This window comes from Paramisgurnus dabryanus, chromosome 18 (genome assembly GCF_030506205.2).
Source record: "Paramisgurnus dabryanus chromosome 18, PD_genome_1.1, whole genome shotgun sequence".
NCBI classification, from domain to species: domain Eukaryota; kingdom Metazoa; phylum Chordata; class Actinopteri; order Cypriniformes; family Cobitidae; genus Paramisgurnus; species Paramisgurnus dabryanus.
Genome location: NC_133354.1, coordinates 10669403 through 10690650, shown reverse-complemented (window position 1 = coordinate 10690650; position 21248 = coordinate 10669403). Strand labels below are relative to the sequence as shown.

General features: G+C 37.5%; 1 protein-coding gene across 2 annotated transcripts in view; it reads left to right on the top strand.

Annotated features, from left to right (window-relative positions):
- sfswap (splicing factor SWAP) overlaps positions 1-21248 on the top strand; it is a 108695-nt gene that overhangs the window by 28460 nt on the left and 58987 nt on the right. For both annotated transcript variants that reach the window (XM_065244139.1, XM_065244140.1), the window contains exons 11-12: positions 18907-18991; positions 19603-19839. In XM_065244139.1, coding sequence (XP_065100211.1) covers positions 18907-18991; positions 19603-19839 — 322 coding nt within the window. The remainder of the gene's footprint in view (positions 1-18906; positions 18992-19602; positions 19840-21248) is intronic.

The window sequence follows — 21248 nt, the reverse complement described above, 5'->3', positions numbered from 1 at the left end:
GCAAGCACACGGTTAATGGTACCTATCGACTTTTATAGTAGGAAAAACAAATACTATGGAAGTCAGTGGGTGCCGTCAACTGTGTTCTTGCCATCATTTATCAAAATATCTTCTTTTTTGTTCAACAGGGTAAAGAAACTCTTACAGGTTTAGAACAACATGAGGGGGATTAAATGATAACAGAATTTTTATTTTTGGGTGAACTATCCCTTTAACTTAATGTAGACAAATTACAGTTCAGTGCGTAAACCGATTAGCACCTTATGGTCCTGTTATATAGAAACAGTGGAATACGGTGCAGTGCAGTAATGCCATTTAGTATAATGGCAATACAATAAAGCATTTCAGACACTGTAATATAAGGTCAATTAGTAAACAGTAGAAGTTTTGTGCGGTCAATACTGAAACGGTTTGCTTTGATCCAGTAGTTTTACTGATATATTGTGGGGGCAAATTCTGCAGTTATTTATCAGAGCATAAATATCACAGGGTGATAATCATCCATTGAAAAATGTTATTTTACCCGAATCCTTTTAAATTGGCAAATACTTTTCCCTTGTAAAGGCATGCCCGTTTTTAATCATTTTTCAAACTTCATTTAAGACTTCATTAAAAACTAATTTCAAAAGTTTTGCACAATGAACAGTTCGATAAATACACACACACAGAGAGAAAAAATAACAAAAAACAAAAAAAAATCTCATTGAAGATGTTCAATTATATATTTTTTGCTGTGAACAGTGTAGTCTCATGTCTTTAGGCTGTCCTGGTCTTTACATTATAAATAAAGAGCTCAGATACAAAACCCTCTATTGGTGCTTTTCCATTGCATAGTACCCTACGATTCGGGTCTGCTTACATTTGGGGGATTTTCCACTGGGTACAGTACGTAGAACCCAATACTTTTTTTAGCAAAACCATGGTTGGGGTTCCAAGCGAGCTGAGCTGATACTTAAATGTGACGTGAAAACACTAAAGATCACTGATTGGTCTGAGAGATTGTGACATGTGTTATGCTAAACGCAAGCCAGCAAACCTGTTGTCATCTGTGCTTTGTTGTAACTTCCCAAACTCCCTTGTAGTGGTGAAAAACATCCACGGGTTAAGAATCAGGAACACCATACCAATGTTTTCCAGACTTTTGGTTTGTGGCGGCACATTCACGAAGCAACTCAAATGAGGCTCAGTGGAGGGCGTCGACTGACGCCACAGTTGTTTGTTTAAATGCGATGTGCAAACATTTATTTGTGATGGTCAATTTTAAATTTGTGGCAGACTGACAAATAAATGAATGTATGTGAACGTATAGCATGCCAAAGACACTCTCACTTGTATGATGTCACAGCAGTAGGCAGTGCAAATATAACGACACAACTATAATCCCTCCCACTCCGAAGTGATACTAAACTCGATGGAAAAGCTAACCAAGCCAAAGTTAAAAGTGAGCTGACCCGACCTGACCGGTGGGGTACTATGCAATGGAAAAGCGCCATATGTTTGTCTAACATGTTTGCTTGTGAATTAGTATTTTTTATCAGACTTTTAATGGATTCTGCCAACAAAACTGTTATTTGTGATTGACCTGGATTTAAAGCAAAAGCATTTGATAAACAAGTATATTATTCATGCCGATAGCATTCAGATAATATCATTATCTAATTTTTGACTGAGGTGGCATTTAGTGTCTTTTGCATCTGTGTGCATGGGTGGAAAATCCAAATATGGGTAACTAAGACTACCCTAGCTAAGAAATGCTTAGGCTGAAGTATGCAAGAAATTAAGAAGCAATATATATAAAAGTAACATATATGAGGTTTGTTTAGATGCTCTATAGACCGACTCTCTGATAATAAAGTATCTTTTGGCAACGGAACCCACTGCTTTGATAATTATTATTTATAGTCACTGCAAAAACCACAACAATCTCACTACGTATACTAGTCCAATAGTCACGTGAGCTGTAGAAAGTACACACAAGGACATGAAAAAATTTGTCTTTAACTACCTCCTGTACCTTTCTGCCCATATTTTGTATTTTGCTTTGTTTTTATTTGTGTCACGTCTCTAATGGTGTGTGTGATGCCGTAAATCCATTACACTGAGGCAACTTGTCATTTTTCTCGTCATTACCGACTATTAACGCTTTGGTCATTCTTAATGGATTGAGAGGCAAGATGGACTTAACTGTTCAGCTGTGCATTATTAAATATGAAGAAATTATCAAGAGTGAATTAAACTCGTAAGTGCTCTCCCACGCACAGCTCTAGCTAATACAAATTTTGTAACAAATAACAACCTAACATGATGTTTATTGTGGAAGGAGGCTGTTAAATGCATGCTCGTGGGGGAACGCATGCTTTAAACAATTGTTTACCCATGACCCTTAACCTAACCGACCTGTTACTGGCTTCAAATTGATGTCTTTTAACGAGGAATGATCTAAATCCGTTATATTTCCTATGAGGACAGCGTGACGGTTTTAGATGTGAATCAAAAGGTGATTAGTGATCGCAGGGTTAATGATGACTAAGCTGAACCTTTTATTTCATTTTTGTGTGTGTGTATGAAAAACACTTTGACTAAATATCCTCTTTTTTTTATTAAACCAATTCAATCCATTGCAGTTATGCTTTACTTGTTATACGTTCAGTATTTCGTGCACTTTCAGGAAAAAAATGTCAAAATATGTACCCCAGAACTGTCACTGGGGATGTACCTTTTCAAAAAGTATAGCTTTGCACCTTAAAGGGATAGTTCGGCCAAAAATGATATTAAACCCATGATTTACTCACCCCCAAGCTGTCCGAGTTGCATATGTCCATCGTTTTTCAGACAAACACATTTTCGGATATTTTAGAAAATGTTTTAGATCTTTTAGTTGATTAAATGTAATGTTACGGGGTCCACCCATAGTCCATGACCTTCAGTCCAAAAAAAGTGCGCCCATCCTTCACAAATTAAATCCAAACGGCTCCAGGGTGATAAACAAAGGTCTTCTGAGGGTAATCCGCGCGGTGTTGTTGTAGAAATATCCATATTAAAAACTTTATTAACGAAAATAAATACCTTCAGGTAGCGCCTCCATCTTAGACTCCTCTGTATTCAGGAGGGAGTATTAGCGTAGTGTACGCACTTTTCTTAGTGACGTATGACGAATTCAGAGGGCGGGGGCACAGAGCAGCAGCAGAGTAACCTCCGTAGGCTGTGTAAGCTCTCATCCTGAATGCGGACGCGACTAAGATGGCGGCGCTACCGGAAGGTAGTAATTTAGTTTTAAATACGGATATTTCTACAACAACACTGCGCGGATTACCCTCAGAAGACCTTTGTTTATCATCCTGGAGCCGTTTGGATTTATTTTGTGAAGGATGGACGCACTTTTTTTGGACTTAAAGGTCGTAGACCCCGTAAAATTACATTTAATCAACTGAAAGATCTAAAACATTTTCTAAAATATCCAAAAATGTGTTTGTCTGAAAAACGATGGACATATGCAACTCGGACAGCTTGGGGATGAGTAAATCATGGGTTTAATATCGTTTTTGGCCGAACTATCCCTTTAAAAGTTTTTATTAGTACCTCAGAGGTACATATTCGTACCAAAGAGTGCATATTAGTACTTTAAAGATGCATAGTTGTATCTCAAAGGTACATATTGGTACCAAATGTATGCATATCTGCACCTAATGGTACACATTAGGACCTTTTTAAATTGTACTGCCCCATTGACAGCTGGGGTACACATTTGGATAATTTTTTTAACAGTGTGGGCACTTAACCGATTTTGTAATGGGCTGACCAGAGACCAGTGGAGCCAAGATGAAATCATATCACCATCTGTTGGTTTTTCATTGCTGCAAGCTGGGGCCCTTGGTTTCCTCTTTGTTTTTTAGGGCAAGTGCTTTTGCTTTGGGGACGCCCTCGGTTTACGCTTCGGGGTAAACTGTTTTTTAATTCAGACTGCATTCGTGTCACAGACTGATCGTATTTTGCAGCTGTAACTCACCATAAAGTTGTTATTGCCACTGGGAACTGAAGATTTCCTTTAGGTATGACTTTCAAAGGCAGATTGATATTGATCATAGTAAGTTGTGCAATTTCAGCACATTTTGTATACTAAACATACATCTGTTATCAATTATGCAGTTTGCATCTTTTGTTCTTTATTTTGTTGCTGTAGCCCTGTGTCGCTTCCTGTGTTTTTTAGTAAGAGAAAAGCGAAAATTTTATAGGAAATGCCTAACCTGTTCACTGGGATGTTGGTAGAGAGTAAACATTGTGGCTTTTAGTGTCCAAGAACAAGTAGTGGCTTAAGTCAGATTCGATTATTGTATAGTGCTGTAAGGGCCGATTTACATAATAAGATGTGCAACTAAATGCGTTAAATAATGAATACATTTCCTATAGAGTTATGACTTCTATTTTTATCATCCTCTATCAACGGAGATGTTGCATACTCTACAGCTGTAAACATCTAATACTAGGAACTAATATAGAAAGGAAATGGGCACTTAAGTTGAATAAAATAGAGGAAGTTGTATTAGTGGGAAAAATTGGAAGAAATGTTCTGTTGTCACGACTCATGAACGCAACATTGCTGTTTCACAGCAGTGCCTGTTTTTATTTCCTTTGCTTTTCAGCGATGTCGTCTCTAGAGACAGAGCTGGCCCACAGCTTTAGATAATTTTCTCATTTGATCTAAACTTTTTGCAGTTTATATGCGCATTTTTGATTGTCTTCCACCTTTAATTGTGTATCCAGCTGGGTGGCAACCATTTTCAGGAGCCGGATGTGTCAGACACTTAGAGATTGGCTTTGGTCTGGATGCATAATTGTACCACACTTTCCCCTAGATCAACTTGGGTAGAGTTTTATAGATCCCTTGCGCTTTGTCTGAAATGGCGATTAGGTTTTATATTAGAAATGTTCTTTGAAAGCTGTCCGAGGAACTGTTGATGCGTTCCTTATGGATTTGCAGAACTTTTTTTTTCATGCATGTGAATGTTTTTGTATAAGTTTAGTTGAGGGGTAATGTCTGTCTCATTTACAAAGGCTTCTATTGGTCTATCTTACACTCACATAAAGGATTATTAGGAACACCTGTTCAATTTCTCATTAATGCAATTATCTAATCAACCAATCACATGGCAGTTGCTTCAATGCATTTAGGGGTGTGGTCCTGGTCATGACAATCTCCTGAACTCCAAACTGAATGTCAGAATGGGAAAGAAAGGTGATTTAAGCAATTTTGAACATGGTTGTTGGTGCTAGACGGGCCGGTCTGAGTAGTTCACAATCTGCTCAGTTACTGGGATTTTTACGCACAACCATTTCTAGGGTTTACAAAGAATGTTGTGAAAAGGGAAAAACATCCAGTATGTGGCAGTCCTGGGGACAAAAATGCCTTGTTGATGCTAGAGGTCAGAGGAGAATAGGCCGACTGATTCAAGCTGATAGAAGAGCAACTTTGACTGAAATAACCACTCGTTACAACCGAGGTATGCAGCAAAGCATTTATGAAGCCACAACACACACAACCTTGAGGGGGATGGGCTACAACAGCAGAAGACCCCACCGGGTACCACTCATCTCCACTTCAAACAGAAAAAAGAGGCTACAATTTGCATGAGCTCACCAAAATTGGACAGTTGAAGACTGGAAAAATGTTGCCTGGTCTGATGAGTCTCGATTTCTGTTGAGACATTCAGATGGTAGAGTCAGAATTTGGTGTAAACCGAATGAGAACATGGATCCATCATGCCTTGATACCACTGTGCAGGCTGCTGCTGGTTGTGTAATGGTGTGGGGAATTTTTTTCTTGGCACACTTTAGGCCCCTTAGTGCAAATTGGGCATTGTTTAAATGCCACAGCCTACCTGAGCATTGTTTCTGACCATGTCCATCCCTTTGGCCACCATGGACCCAGCCTCTGATGGTTACTTCCAGCAGGATAATGCACCATGTCAAAAAGCTCGAAATAATTTCAAATTGGTTTCTTGGCATCTTTGGGATGTGGTGGAACGGGAGCTTCATGCCCTAAAATGTGCATCCCACAAATCTCCATCAACTGCAAGATACCATCCTATCAATATAGGCCAACATTTCTAAAGAATGCTTTCAGCACCTTATTAAATCAATGCCACATAGAATTAAGGCAGTTCTGAAGGCAAAAGGGGGTCAAACACAGTATTAGTATGGTGTTCCTAATAATTCTTTAGGTGAGTGTAGATTGGTCAGTCAAATTGGTTTTGGGTTGATGTGTCAAGTGTTTTTTTATGCTATTAAATAAAAAATGCCTGTCTGTCTATATTAATCTGAGATCGTAAGCATTATTTCAAATTATTTTTAAGGTACACACTACACTTTTTATACATGCTGCTATTTTAAAGCATGCATTCGCACATCATTTGAGTGAAAGAAGCAAACAAATGAAAACCTAAGCATCTTTTCTGTTTTGCCAGGAAAGTGAGGTTGCTATATGTCAGCACTCATGCACGCTTCAGTTTGCTCAGATCTGACTCGGCATGTGAAACTTTTACTTGTGTTGTTGATACAGACTTCTGAAAGTTCAAAGGAAGGACAGAGGACGCCCCAAGCATGTGAGAAGCAATTAGTTTCCTTTAACTCATGTGCACATGCCTCAAGGACATCATCCCAGAACCCCTTTCTTAGAGCATCGTGACGCGCATTAAGGGTTTATGTGGTTGGTCATATTTTACTAACACCCGCTGCCCTTTTAAAACTCCTGTTCGACCAAGCAACTAAAAGCTTTAAGATGTTTTTTTTTCTGTATGTATAAAAGGCAGAAGAGTGCGAATTAATACATACCTATCGATTTTTTTAAGTGGATAAAAAATGAGAACTATATTGTATGGGGGAAGAGCACTTAGTTTGCATCACTTCGACCTCTTGCGCAGTAACATCATCACTCCTGACTACTCCCCCTCTCGCTCAAACATACGCCAATATTACTTCGCCTGAGGTCGAAGTGGTGCAAAGTGCTCTTCCGCCATACAATATAGTTCTCATTTTTTTATCTGCCATGTTTTATTTTGTGCCACCATACTTACTCGTGTAACTACTTATGTACCGTTCTTTAAATAGGGAACACATGGACGTGTTTGGTGGCTTCTAGGTTCATGCCTGTTTGGATCCTAAGCAATGAATGGGGCTAGGCTAAATGCTAACACATTCACGATGCGCTGTACAAAGATTAAGTGCACACATTGAAAAAAGATGGAGATGTATTAATTTGTCTAAGTTGAGGTAAAAAAATAGTAAAATATTGAAAAATGGTGGTGTTTTCCTTTAAAGTTTCAAAGAGAAACAATAGACTACGAAAACTAGTAAGGTGGCACTTGATTTTATCCATCAGGTAGCTGTTGATGGGTCATAAAAGTTTCATACAGGAACCCATCCAGAACTAAATGCAATGTAGTAGTGGATTGAAAGCAGCTAGCTTAATCATGCTTGATAAGACCAAGACTTTGTATTGAGGAAGTAAACAATGTCAGTTTTGCTTTGCCAGTTTTGACAGAAAACGTATATTAGCTGCATTTGTGCCTCTTTCCATACAATTAAAAACTCAACTTAACTTGATTTGCTAAGTTCAGCAAGCCTATGAATTTATCAGCTGTAACCATCATTTAAACTTGATGTTCTGGGATTGTCTTCAAAGCGAATGACATTTGGTTCAGATTTTTCTCCATCTCAGCAGAGTCTGGCTGCTTTAAGACTTCTATATTTAACCGCATGGCTTGTTTTTTCCCTTTATATTATTTTTTTGGAAATATGCAAGGAAACTGATGCTGTAAAAAGCTTTTACACGGCAGAATTGTGTCTGCAGTCATAAAGTGCTGTGGTTTGGCTTTTAAAGGAGACTGTTCAGGCTTTTGAATGAAGTTTAGGGTCAAGTGATGAGTAGGTTCTTAAAGTTGGAAGGTACTGAAAGCGATTTTTGAAATTGCCGCTCAGTCTTGAATATAACCTTTCTCTAGCCGTCATCAGTTCTGGCATGTAATGTCGCTGTTCTTGTATTCTCTTTGAAGAAGTTTTTATTTTGTAGCCTTTTCAGGGTTTTTCTTGAACATACTGTTTTTTTATGCTTTATACTTTTATAAATCCCCCTTGTCATAGCAGTTTTACACATCAGTTTTCCTCTCAGTAAATAACAAAAGACAGATGACGTGTACTCCATTGCTTTAGTCTCATTGGTAGTCGCTTCCAAAGGATGTTTGTCATTTGCATATAGTTGTGCTTTTCTCAACTTTGTCACGTAGCTGGACATGCCCATCCTATTGCAAATGGTCACTTGCTCTAATGTTGCAGGAAGTCACCAAGCTTCCATTGAAATAAATGAGATTGTGTCGCCCGTCTAGTCGCTGGCGGTGTGCACGCAGCATTAGAGTTCACATGAACATTACCAAATTAGTTATTTTTAGGTGTTTATATTAAAAGTATCAAATGCAAACTCTTTCACAGTTAACTTATTACTTATAAGTTTCTTTTTTTCTGCTGAATACAATAAAAAATATTTTGAAGAATGTTTGTAACCAAGCATATCTGGGGCACCATTGACTTCCATAGTGGAAAAAATAATACTATTAAAGTAAATATTTCCTCCAGATGTAATTGGTTTTTCAAAATACCTTCATTTTTTGTTGAGGTTAATTAAAGTAAATGATGACAGAAAATTCCTTTTTAGTGAACTATCCCTTAAAAGCAAAGTATATTGGTATCTGACGTGACAGAGAATTTCTAGAATTGTTTTCCTAACCTATTAGCAAGTTTTTTTTCTTCTTGTTCAAAGCATAAATACGTTTTGTGTAGGAAAGTATTGTAAAGTAGTATATTATATTTTGTTCTGCACATTTAAATGTGACTTTAAAGAATCTTGTTAACTTTCTCTTTTGAAGCTATACTGAAAATTGCCCCTTCTTTACATAAATACTGTAGCAGTGGTTAACAGTTTTGCTCTTGTGTGGCATTCTGGATCCTCTGTGTATTTATTTTTGCTCGGTTTGATGGGGTCCATGTTAATATTTCCCTGCGTATCGTAATCAAGACATTTGGCTGGTTCCTCGAATTCGTAAATCATAAATATTGTTTTTGTTCAGCCACATTTGAATTTTCCTGGGGAAAGCAAAAAAGCTGTGGCGCTGAGGGTTCCAGATCGGAGGTTTTGGCACGCTCTTGGGCTTAAATGAAACGGTCAGCCTTTTAGCTGCTTTTAATGAAATGTGGAAACATTTCTCTCGAGCTCCAGACCTCTGTGTAACTGCGCTATCATGTGATGTTTATTTTCATCCGCTAGATTTTTATTACATTTAATGGAAAAGAGCTGGTTGGTATTTTATTTGTCGTAAGAGTGCATATCTGTTCCCGCAACAATTATATAAATCCATCTACTGTTCCCCACACAGACACAACAAATATTGCAACATGTTATTAAAAATTTGACCGAAATGTTTCCAGATCTTATTTTTTTCTGCAATAAATTTTCACCATACGCTCTGAGGAACTATTTTTAACTATGGAATACAGTAGTACATATCGTCCACCTATAATCGGTGTTCATTTTAATCTTCAAAAGAAATGAAGTCGCCTCCTCTGCTTTCCTTCCCGCAATGGTTCATTGCCAATAATTCACGTCCTTCTTAAACTTGGTAAATTAAAGCTCTTATTTTTTTGAAATGTTTATTTTTTAGCCCCTGGCATGTTTTCTGCATTCCCTTTCATACCCATTAGACGGCCTTAAAAACATGAGAAGAGAGGGATGGGCATTATGTTGCTGTCTGCACTCTCTTAAAAAATATGTACTTCAGCTCTCAAGTAGGGAGCCAACAGTAAGAGAAAATGACCAAAAGCGCAGATTGCTCGGCCCTGTAGAAATATCTAAAGTAGCTGCGTTAGAATTAACCCTGCGTTAGTTTGTGCCCCTTTCACCTCTACTCTTTCAAAAAGTACAGTTTTGGACCTAAAGTAAAAATTAGTACCTTAGTGCTAAACATATCTGTATAATGGTAAATATTAGGACCTTTTTTTAAAGGGTACTTACTGCCCCAGTGACAGCTGGGGTACATATCTAAAAAAATTTGGGGGGTGGCAAGGGTCTTGAGCACATATAGTTTGGCAATACGGAATATTTTTGTACAATTAGGTTGGAAGACGTTGCACGGTTGAATGAAATGTAGTTCTGTAATTTTTGGCAGACTGAAGTGTGATACACATGCATTTGATTCTGAGACATACCGAAAAGGTGCTGGTATATCAGCAGCGCTTGAATAAAATGCCTTTTTGATGTGGGTACAAGTGGTGTGCATTTCAAAAGTTTTGGTAAGGTCTATTTATTGTATGGATGTACCTTACTGTAATCACGATTCTCGCTTTAAAAACGAGCTCTTTTGTGGAGCTTACTGTACCTTGTATTGAACCATCGATGCTACCTGGATCACAAGCCTCCATTTTCTTTCTCCCAAGTTGCTTTAAAAGCACAAGCTGTAATTACTGTAACTGGCAGGCCATTAGCAGCAGTACAAGTACTGTTCACATCGGTGTTGATTCAGCAGGCATATTTACAAACCCAAACCTCTAATTTAAGCCCACAAGCTGATTCTGTGTCTTTAAGTGGCTTTGTTTCATCAATTATGCATTGTATCTGTAATTAGAGGTCTCCAGTATTTCAAGCTTATTGTACTGTGCCTTATAACCTAGTTTATTATATCTGTTCTAGTTCTTATGAAAAATATCCACTGGGAAGCCCTGGTCACTACAGTCTTATACTTGAAAGATTTTTGATATTTTCACTTTGTTTTTAAGGGAGCTGTATGTAACATGGACTTCTAGCGAATATTTCTTTCCAATATCTTTTCCCCACCCCTCTCACGGGTTGCATTTTTACATTTTCAATGTTTTTTGTTGTCTGCAAATTATAAACTCGCTTGTGTGGATTTTTAGAACTCAATCTACGGCTCAAGTGGTGTCCACCGGAGGTCGCATTTATGGGCCATTGCAGCCTCATTTAAGCAACCGGTCGAAATACACTGTTTGGTAAATTGGCAGTGGACAGAATCACACAGACCAAAACAAAAAAAGACACGGAAGGCACATTTTAAAAGAGAATAACTGGTGAAAGCATTCCACTCTAATGGCTTGGTTATTTTTGACCCATGTTGGTTAAATATTGGACAGAACACACCGCTGGGTTCAAATTGATCCAATGCTAGTTTGTTTTTAGCACAACTGCTGGGTTGTTTATAACCCATAGTTGCATAACAACAACCCAACATCAGGTAATTTTTAACCCAGCATGTGTTTTGTCCAATATTTACCCAACATGGGTCAAAAAACAACCCAGACATTTTTAGAGTGTTGCTTTACAGAGAAACAAATATGTGAACTAAGTTTCCTAAATATCTACAAATATATTATAGGTTTTTGTATGTAGTACAGTCAAAAAAAAAAACACATACAGCTCCTTTAAAGGTATTTCATAAGTTTTAAATCAAAATTTTCAAAGGTTTATATAGGGCTGGGCGATAAAACTGTATCGATATGTAGAGGAGAGCGGGACACAACCTAACGCTTTTTGGTTTTGGATCAAACATAAAAAATATTTGAGTTTGATTAATTATATTTTTACACAAGCAACACACACATCTCTGCTACAAATGAACATTTGAAGTTTGTTTTTAGTACTTACCATTCTTGGACAAATACACCAAACGTGACAGAAGTGCAAACGTTACAACTTAGCCCATAGGTGGGGTTCATTGTAACAGGCAGGGGGTTAGTTGTAACACTTGCTAAAAATTAAGTTTGCAGGCAAATATTTCAATACTATTTTGTCTGTATACTTGAAGTGAACATTGTTTTTATATCTGTCTATAATAAACCAGTATCCACACTGTATTCATTCATCCAGCTCTTTTCTAACAATAGTTCAATTATAAATGGATACAAATGTCTAAATATGTGAGGAAAAAGCAGCACCATTATGACAAAACATGTTTTATATGTGACCCAGTCTGTAATAACCATACTACAGTTCAAAAATCAAATTCTGAGATAATTATATCAAAGTCTGATTTTAGCCATTCATTTCATTATGATTTCAATCTTTGACATGACCTTATTCAATCAATATTAAAGATATGAACAGAAAGATGATTTTTGTAAAGACAGGCACATTTATTTTGTTGGCAGCCAGCAATCATTAGTGGGTAGCCTATTTAAAACAATGGCAAGAATTATGCTAACTTTAGCGGTTATAATATCGTGCTGACTTTTCATAAGTGCTGACACAGCGTTACAATTAACCCCGCTGGGTCAAAATATTTTCAAGCCCACTCAAAAAGTTGCTAAGAGCTGCAGACATATTTCAAAACAATGCTACGTTTTAGTCAACAAGACACTGATTATTATGACATAGCATTGGATTTGGTATCTTACACACCCAACTTAGAAACTGAAAAAAACATATGATGAAAAAATTTACTTACATGCCACGAAAACACTCGTTCATCAATAACTCTCAGGAAAAACATCATACATTTCCAATTATTTGCGTGAGATCGTCTTTTGGTAGCGTGAAAAAAAATACAGGAAAAACTAAATGCTCAACGTTGTGCAACAATGTAAACAGTCCTTGTTACTACTAACCCAGCGTTAGTTTTTGCCCTGCGCACCCTTAACATCGATACACCTTTATTGATAACGATAGAAAAAACGCCTGTTAATGCATTGCTAAAACTGCATTTGACTACATTACGTCTTTGTTCCTAGATCTTAAACAGCCTATTATATGCCCCGATAAAGGAGCGTGCCGCGAGGGACAAGTAAACAGCCAATAACAATTGTTGCTCTGGGGTTCGGTTGCGTGATCACCATGTAACAGGAAAACATTTATAAACATTAAAGATTTACAAATGATCTATTATTTAAATATTTCCCCTACCAGGCCAACTTGTAATTTTTTTAAAAAAGCTTAATAAAATGTATCAATAATTTTCGTATCGAATGATATAACACATTATATCAATGATAAACATTTTATCTCTATTGCCCTGCCATAGGTTTACATACCTCTGCAAAATACACTTTTTTTGAAAACATAAACATATGGTTTTATTTAGTACTGTCTTTAATATGCTATGTCACATACATAACAGATCCTTATATTTGTCCTCGGTGTGCAAATCTGTGCACTTTGCAGAAGTGGCTGGAAAAGCAATGAAAATGCAGGACCTGAAGGATTCGTCTGATAACCACAAGGGCAATTTAAAAGCCTAAGACAAACAAGAGACTCATAAAAAATTATTACAAAACAAATACAGTCGTCGATCTTCCAGGTAACAAAATATAATGTTAAGAATCCAGGGTATGCAAACTTTTGAGCTATTGAGTTTTTTTGTGTAAATTCAGTTATTTTTGGGTGTTGTGGACTAGGAGGGTAGTGCTAAATAAAAACAAACTGCAATGTTCTGATTCTATATACTTAACATAACAGCCTTATGACAATTGCTTTTGATTCTTATCTTTTATAGTTATCTTTAAATCGATCTCTCTCCTGCTCTTTCTCTCTCTTTCTTCTCCACCAGTCCTGTTTATCGACTTCCTTCAGCCATCTACATGCTTGTCATCTATCTTCATAGCGGAGTTAGCTCTGCGGTCACCACTCGAAAGTCTTTGTTCTTGATTTGTGCCAGAGTTCCTTTGCTCGCTCTGCGGCACTTCAACACACCTTTGAAGAGGTGAAGGCTTCAAACAGAGCTCCAGTCGCCTCACTTTGTTTGTTTCCTTTCACAGTTTGTTCCTTCAGGGACTTGAACCTCAAATATACTCAGGTTTACCTCAACCGCCCTCCTCCAGCACCACTCAACTCACAGCATCACGTCCATCTCTTGTTATACCAATTTGTTTTCTTTTTTTATTCGCTCTTGTAGATCTCCGCTGTGCTGCGAGTCGTGGAAAATTGCTCTCGATGGGCGGCAGTGAGTTGGTAATGATCACCCAGGCGTGTTCGGGCCAATGCATTGATGACTTGATTAGTGGAAATAATTAAACTGAACATAAGGCCTTCGGTGGTTTATTTACACCGGTTGGTTAAGACGACAAGGCCAGTATCTCTTTCAAAGCAGATCATTCCAGTAAATTCTCCTCTTGGCCTCTCAGTTGTTGTGTTGATTCCCCTGCCAAGCATCTGCTTATGATTTAAATAAAAATCTTTGTTTTTTGTTGACTATTTTTATTATAACAGTTCATGTTCCCTTTCCTAGCTGAACCTTCAGAGAGTTCTTTCTTTACTTTCTGCCAAGTTGTCTGTACAAAAAAATGTCATGCTGCTGCTCAGTATAAATCATTTTTCTAGCTCGTAGTCTCATACCTAGTGATGTGTGATGAGCTTTTGGTGCAGAACGTAGTTTGTTCAGTTTGGCATCAGGTTTGTTTGGTTAATGTGGAAGTTTCTTTCAGAGCAGTGAAACCTCACGGGGCCGACTGTGTGGGGGTCTGGATATAATCAGACTGGCGTAATTTGCAAAAGCGATCTTTTATGGATGAAGATGTGATGATGGAGGAATGATGTTTTGCTAGCAACAGTTTGTACACAGCTGCTGCTGACGTTCTCAATGAAACTTGCATTGATGATGCAACCGTACTGAAGTTCAGAGCCAATAGATGCGTTAAAGAAAGCCTGCAGGGTCGGTGGGAAAAATATAAACTTTCATTTGTTTTCAAATGTGAAAATTCAAAGTGTGAAAGCAGCCGGCGTGTGAGACATTTATTAAAAAATACTGTAGTCTAGTCTGATTTATTAAGATCACAGTCCATCAGGTAAAACGTTCTGAAAATGGCAAGTATGGGCAAGGATGTGTGCTTTTTATTTTCTCAGTAATCATAGCAGGATCAAAAGAAGAGCTCAGATGCAAAATGCCACCTTCATCGAAAAAGGAGATAATGATATTAACCGAACGTTCTTGCCACTATACATTTATTAAATACTTACGCTTCAAATCTGCAGAATCCATTAAACCCCACATTGATTTTTCAATAAAGTCCTTAAAGTGCGTGGAAGACAAATGTTAAATGACAGTGGATCACGTTTAAACTGGGATCCATTGTGAGTATTTGAACTTGAATATAACCTGAATGTGGCAACCACATGCATAACAGCTCCCCCTAGTGTTTTGCTCATTTACAAGAAAACATATCAGTTGCCGGCACTGGGCTTTTTTTCTCACCATTGAGCGCCGAGAGTTAAAACATTTTCAACTTTGGGTGAAAAGCTTAGCTCGTCAATGTCAGTTCTCACTCGGTCGTCCAATCACAGTGGGAAGGGACGGGACAAATATCACAACAACCGACCGGCGCATCGTTCAACGACGATAAACGAAGCAGAAGTATCATAGCAGTCAAAGCGGCATCCATCTGCCGTGTTCCGAGGCATTTAGAGGGTTTTGCATCTAAACTCTTCATATTTCCATAGCATCATGATCTCGGTTTAATCCCTGCTGTAAAAGTGGCATTTACCTTTTCCGCCTGAATTATAGCATGTTAAATCTCCTACGGTTACACAGCTCACCCATGTTTTGCTATTATGGAGCTACCTTCTCATGTCATGGCCCATCAGTATGTGTTTCTTTGGCTGATTTTAACAGTAAACAGGCTTAAGGGATTAACGTCTTTACGTGAAAGGATGCAGACATTAAGTGGCATTTTTGCAAAGGAGAATGTGTTCTTGGAAACCCAATGAAAGATCGAAGAGACTATAAACGACATCTGATTTGTTAATGTTCATTTGGTGATGTAGGTTTGACAGCACAGGTTTAATTTGGCATTTCCACTACACGGTTATATTGTTCTTTCTTAAATTTCGTTTTTTTTTTCTTTTTTTCAAATGTCCGGTCGCAGATCTAGTCCCCAGCTTTAATTCCTTCAGTGTCTTTTCCATCTTTGGCAGAAATATTCTTGTCTGGATTTAATAACCCCCGACCCTTCTTTTTACCCTGGGCTGCATGAGAATCTTCGAATAGTCTTTAATAGAGCTGTAAAATATTGAAAACTTCCATTAGAGACACTAAACTTAGGCGTAACTCTTTATTTCTTGTGCGCTCTCTCTATATCTCTATCTCTCATCTTCCTGTTTTGCATCTCATTTTTACTCCTGCTGACTCAAACAAAGATCCTCATTTAAATGTCTGTGAGGAAAAACATCATCTCATTAGCACATGCAGTCGATCGCCATCCTGCCGTGTGGTTCCCTCTTTCTTTGTGCCGGCTGGTGGTACTGTATGTTTTTGCTGGCAGATAGTTGATAAATAAAAGCTTCAGTCCTGAATTGATCTCACACCAAGTGGCTTTGAAACGAACGGTCTGTCATAGGTTCCTCTGGTGCAAAATGTCCCCAAATTCGAACTCGTCCATCAGCCCTGAGCGCTACACTTATGACCCTAGCAATATCTTAATACAGCTTAGGTCAAATTCACAGCTCATGCACTGTAAAAAAAAATATTTTTGCACTAAAATATTTAAGTTTAATCAACTTAGATTTACAAGTAATTTCATCTGTTTTAACTGGTGATGAAGCTGTATTTAATTAATAAGTTACAGCAACTCATCACTTGTCAAGATAGTTGAAATAACTTGTAAATCCTAAGTGGTTAAACTTAAAAAAAAAAGTTGTTGCAAAATATTTTTACTTTTATATCGTCGCTGTACGATGAAACTCACGTATGTCCAAAACGGTTACTTTTCACGAAGTGAAAAAAAAACACCGTATTTCAAAAGCAGTTGAATGTAGCGTTGTCATACTTGGAAATTCATTGTCTCACCAGGCTATGTTTATTCGGCTATCCAGTGCTGAGCTTCGATGAAAATTCACGAGACCAGCGAGATGCTTCCACATGGCTGGAGATACGCGGCGTGATTGACAGCTTTGACACCAAATGGATATACGTGAAAATCAGATGACATGATTTTACAACTTTTCATTGGTCATTTAGATATGTGAAGCATACTGTATACGGAAATGAACCCGGACATTCAATTTCAAAATCTGCAAAATGGACATACATGGTTTTCATCGGACAGCGACGATATGCTTTTTCTAAAAGTGATAATGATTTTTTTAAATCATGAAAATATGTAGCGAAAGTTTGTTAGCGATTATTTGAGTGTTTTTGATTGTTGAAAGCATAGACTTTAAAAAAAGATGGACGACGCCCGTTCGCTCTCTTCCATTGGTGAAAAGTGAAGCTGCCAGTGTCTCGATACGGTGCTGACATCTTGGATCTTAAGTCTGCGCAGTAGCGATTTCGGGACCAGTCCTGCGCAGTAGTGAGCAGAAAATAAACCCGTGAAATCAAGGCCCCGCCCTCGCTCTCGCAAAATGTGCATATCACAGCTGTCAATCATAACGTGACACCACTGTTTTTATATCATTAAATAACTAACTAAACACAAACTTATTTTAAAAACAAACACTTGAAATTACATCAGTGTGATTAAAAACTACAGTAAATGACAGAAACCAGCTTAGGAAAAAAGATAATTGAAGTGTAATTAAATTGTTTAGTTGGTCTCAAGTCCCATTGAATATTATTTCTTGTAGGCCACACAGGCTTGTGTGTTTAGCGATGGGTTACATTTAAAGGGTACCTATCCTGAAAATCTGACTTTTTCCATGTTTAAGTGCAATAATTTGATCCCCAGTGCTTTTATTAACCTAGAAAAAGTGAGAAAGAACAACCCAGTAACTTGGTATTGGTAAATCATTATCTGCAAGCATGTGAAATCCAACGACAGCACTGCCATTTACAGCAGAGATCAGCTCATTTGCATTTAAAAAGACACTGCACATTTTTGTTCACACCTACAAAGTGACAAATTTAACATGTTATAATAAATTATCTATATGGTATTTTGAGCTAAAACTTACTCTGGGGGCACCAAAGATTTATTTGACATCTTAAAAAAAGTTGTGTGAAATGTCACCTTTTATAAAAAGGCCACAGAGTGAGTGGCAGTGAATAAAAGTTGTAAAATACTGCTTGTATAATGCGTCAGGACACTTTATATTAAATGCTTCATAGACGTCATGAGCATGCAGTTTAATGTTGGCAGGTCACACTGACACTGTTTGAGAAATGATTTAACCAAAACATTTTACTTTAGCTCATTAAAGTATTAAGTTGGCATTTCCCTTTTGCAGAACGGCTGACAAGAAAGTGAGCAACGAAGCTTATAAAAAAATGTTGTTTGATCCAAACAGTTAAACAGTATTTGTTGTTGGACATTAAAGTTAAGTTTTAAATGGATCTTTATCTTTTCAAGTTATGGTTTTAATATAAACAGTAAATTTAATGAGGGTACTGATAAATAAAATGTGATTTCTTATGTTGCATAAAAATAAAAGAGAATAAAATTTGGTCTATTACCACTTCTGTTTGTTACAGTTGTTAGTTTTGTTTTATCTTACAATACTTTTATTTTTTATCTTTTTTTGAAGACCTTACAGACATGAATTTTTATTATTAGAGGATTAATACTATAACTGACTCTCTTTTGTTTCTGCACATTAAATTTACAAACGAGAACGCATTTTAACGTAAAAACACACAATTCACTTTAAAGAATTAATTGAACCCTTTAATATGATGTTTTTTTTTTTCCGTTCTTAAATCAAGCCTGAATTATTTATATTTCTCCTACGTCTTCTCACTCTTGCCTGTACGGCATATAGGAATTATCATGGCTCAGAATAACCACACACACAGGCACAAAGAAAATCTGCTGAATTACAGACAAGCTCTTGAGAAACTCCTTACATCCACATCTGAGAAGTTCATCTTTAACCTATCTCTGCCAAGTAAAACAAGTTTGTACTTTTCCCATCTATTTGGCTTTCAGGGCTCCCTGGTTTACAGCAGTGGGGAGGACGGCACATCCAACTTCTCTTCTGACAAGCAGTCCAACGAGGGCAAGCTCATTAAAGGTAAGACGGCTGCACGCTCCATGATGGAGATACCACCCACCACCTAACCCCAGAACATTTTTGTCAACCATGGTGACATTTCAGAACGCTCTCACATATACACGTAACAACACTGTCTTATTTTCCCCATCCTTAACCTTTGCAAGAACTGTGGTCATGGTGAGCAGCCACATGTGTTTATTACGCTATAAAAATTGAAAGTATGAATCTATCTTATTTTTTTATTATTTAGGCAAGAGGACAAAGAGTATTAAAGTGATGACGATGACATCTGCAGTTTTTCTACAAAGTTGCACTTGTATTTCTTATCCATTTCTCCCTAAAAAGAACATAAATGGTAGAAAGAAATTCTGCATCTCTCTTTAAGGGTACTTTCTGTTGATGTGCTTTATCTGTGTCACCTATTGTTTAAAATGGAGAGCGGCCAGCATCTTTTGGACACGAATCACTGCTAAGGTTAATCTAAATGAGCTATTGTGCTAGGCAATAACAATCATGTCTTTGACCGCAATGACAGACACCACGGAGCAGTTTTGTTTTAGGTGAACAAAGTTAACAATAATTGCTAAATAAAGAGATCTAACGCATGTCTATTATCATCCACTTTCCAGCATCATTTGCGCCCATCTGCTTCGCAATAAAGTCTAAAGAAAACGACATGCTGCCCCTGGAGAAGAATCGCGTGCGGTTGGACGACGACTCTGATGAGGATGGGATGAAGGGAGAGGGGCAAGAGGGGATCGAGTTGGCGACCGGAATGTTGGAGGATGCCAGAGACCTTCCTCACCCTCCATTGCTTGAGGAGAAGAAACCAACACTCTCCCAGGAAGAGCTGGAGGCCAAACAAGGTACTTTAGGATTTTTCACTAGGCTTATTTTACAGGCACTCAACCCTGTTCTGCACCATTGCCCATCTTTTTAAACGGCAGACACATCAGCGCTTTAAATTACCGCCTAGAGAGCACAGAAGTTAAGTTTCATGAGCATTTTCTAGTTAGACCGATTTCTTTACAAATGTTTTTCAGGATACACTTTGTAAATTGACCGAAAAATACTTTGTTAGGTGGTTTACGGGAAATAAGCCGTGATTGATTCCTTCGCCGTAATTGTTCTAGTCCAAATGTAATTTCTTATTGGCCACCAGCCTAGATTCCAGACATATTTTACTGTAATAAGATAAGGAATATTAAGAAAGAAACTGCGGTTTATCATGATCACATTAAGCCATGAGTTACTTCGGGTTCCAGTGCACTTTTGGTGCTTCCTCATTCGTCCTGTGACCCTCAGAGACCGGGGTGATCCGATCGCTGTCACTTGGCAATGACTGGCAGTGTATTAAATTACCCTGTGGGGGCCGAGCCCCATAATGTAATAAATCTGTCCGGTCGGACCATCTTCACTAGAGGCAATAACTGTCCCGTGTAATTAAGAGGAGTGTTTCGCACGGTTAAAATGAGAAGGACACCATTCAGTCAAAGCGACCCACATTGCCTATACAGGAAATGAGCCCTGAAGCCGTGTGTAGGTGAGCATGCAAGCGTTGTGTGCGACTGAACACAGAATAGATTTCTGGTTTTGAAAAATGTTCTGTCGAACAACAATAAGGATTTTTCTGCTCCTTTTCAGCCAGTTGACCCAGAACTTTAAGTCTTTACCTGCCGATTTATTTATTTTTTTACCAAAACTTTTTTACCAAAAAATGAGCCAATTTACATTTAAAACCTGACCATTTACGTAGCGAGTACAATTTAATCTGTACCTTGGAGATTAAAGCAGCAATCTGTAAGATTTGCCTCTTTATCGCCATCTCTATTTGAGACATAAAATTGAATGTTCCTTTGCGAACTTATCTTCATGTTTGTTGAGAAATAAATGACATTTCCCGACAACTCCACTCATAAATTATTATTTTGAGCGCAATGTTGTCAATCTTAGCAATGTAAAGAATCAATTTTAACCACTGATTGTTTATGTACTTGCTCAGCATTTAATGTTTAACAAATAAAGAGTTTTGTTGCAAAACGAGATAACTCCGTTTTTAAAATATTTGTCAAAACATGTTTATTATTATGTTATCATGTTGTTATTATTTTGTTTTATGGTGCTACTTAGCTGTATTTTTTAAGTTATGAAGGTTTAAATCAAAACAAACCAACTGCAGTTGAATTAATATTAATTGGAATGAACAACCAAAAAACGAGATTTCTGAAAAATAAAAAAAACGAAATTATCTCGTTTTGCAATTAAACTCTTCAAA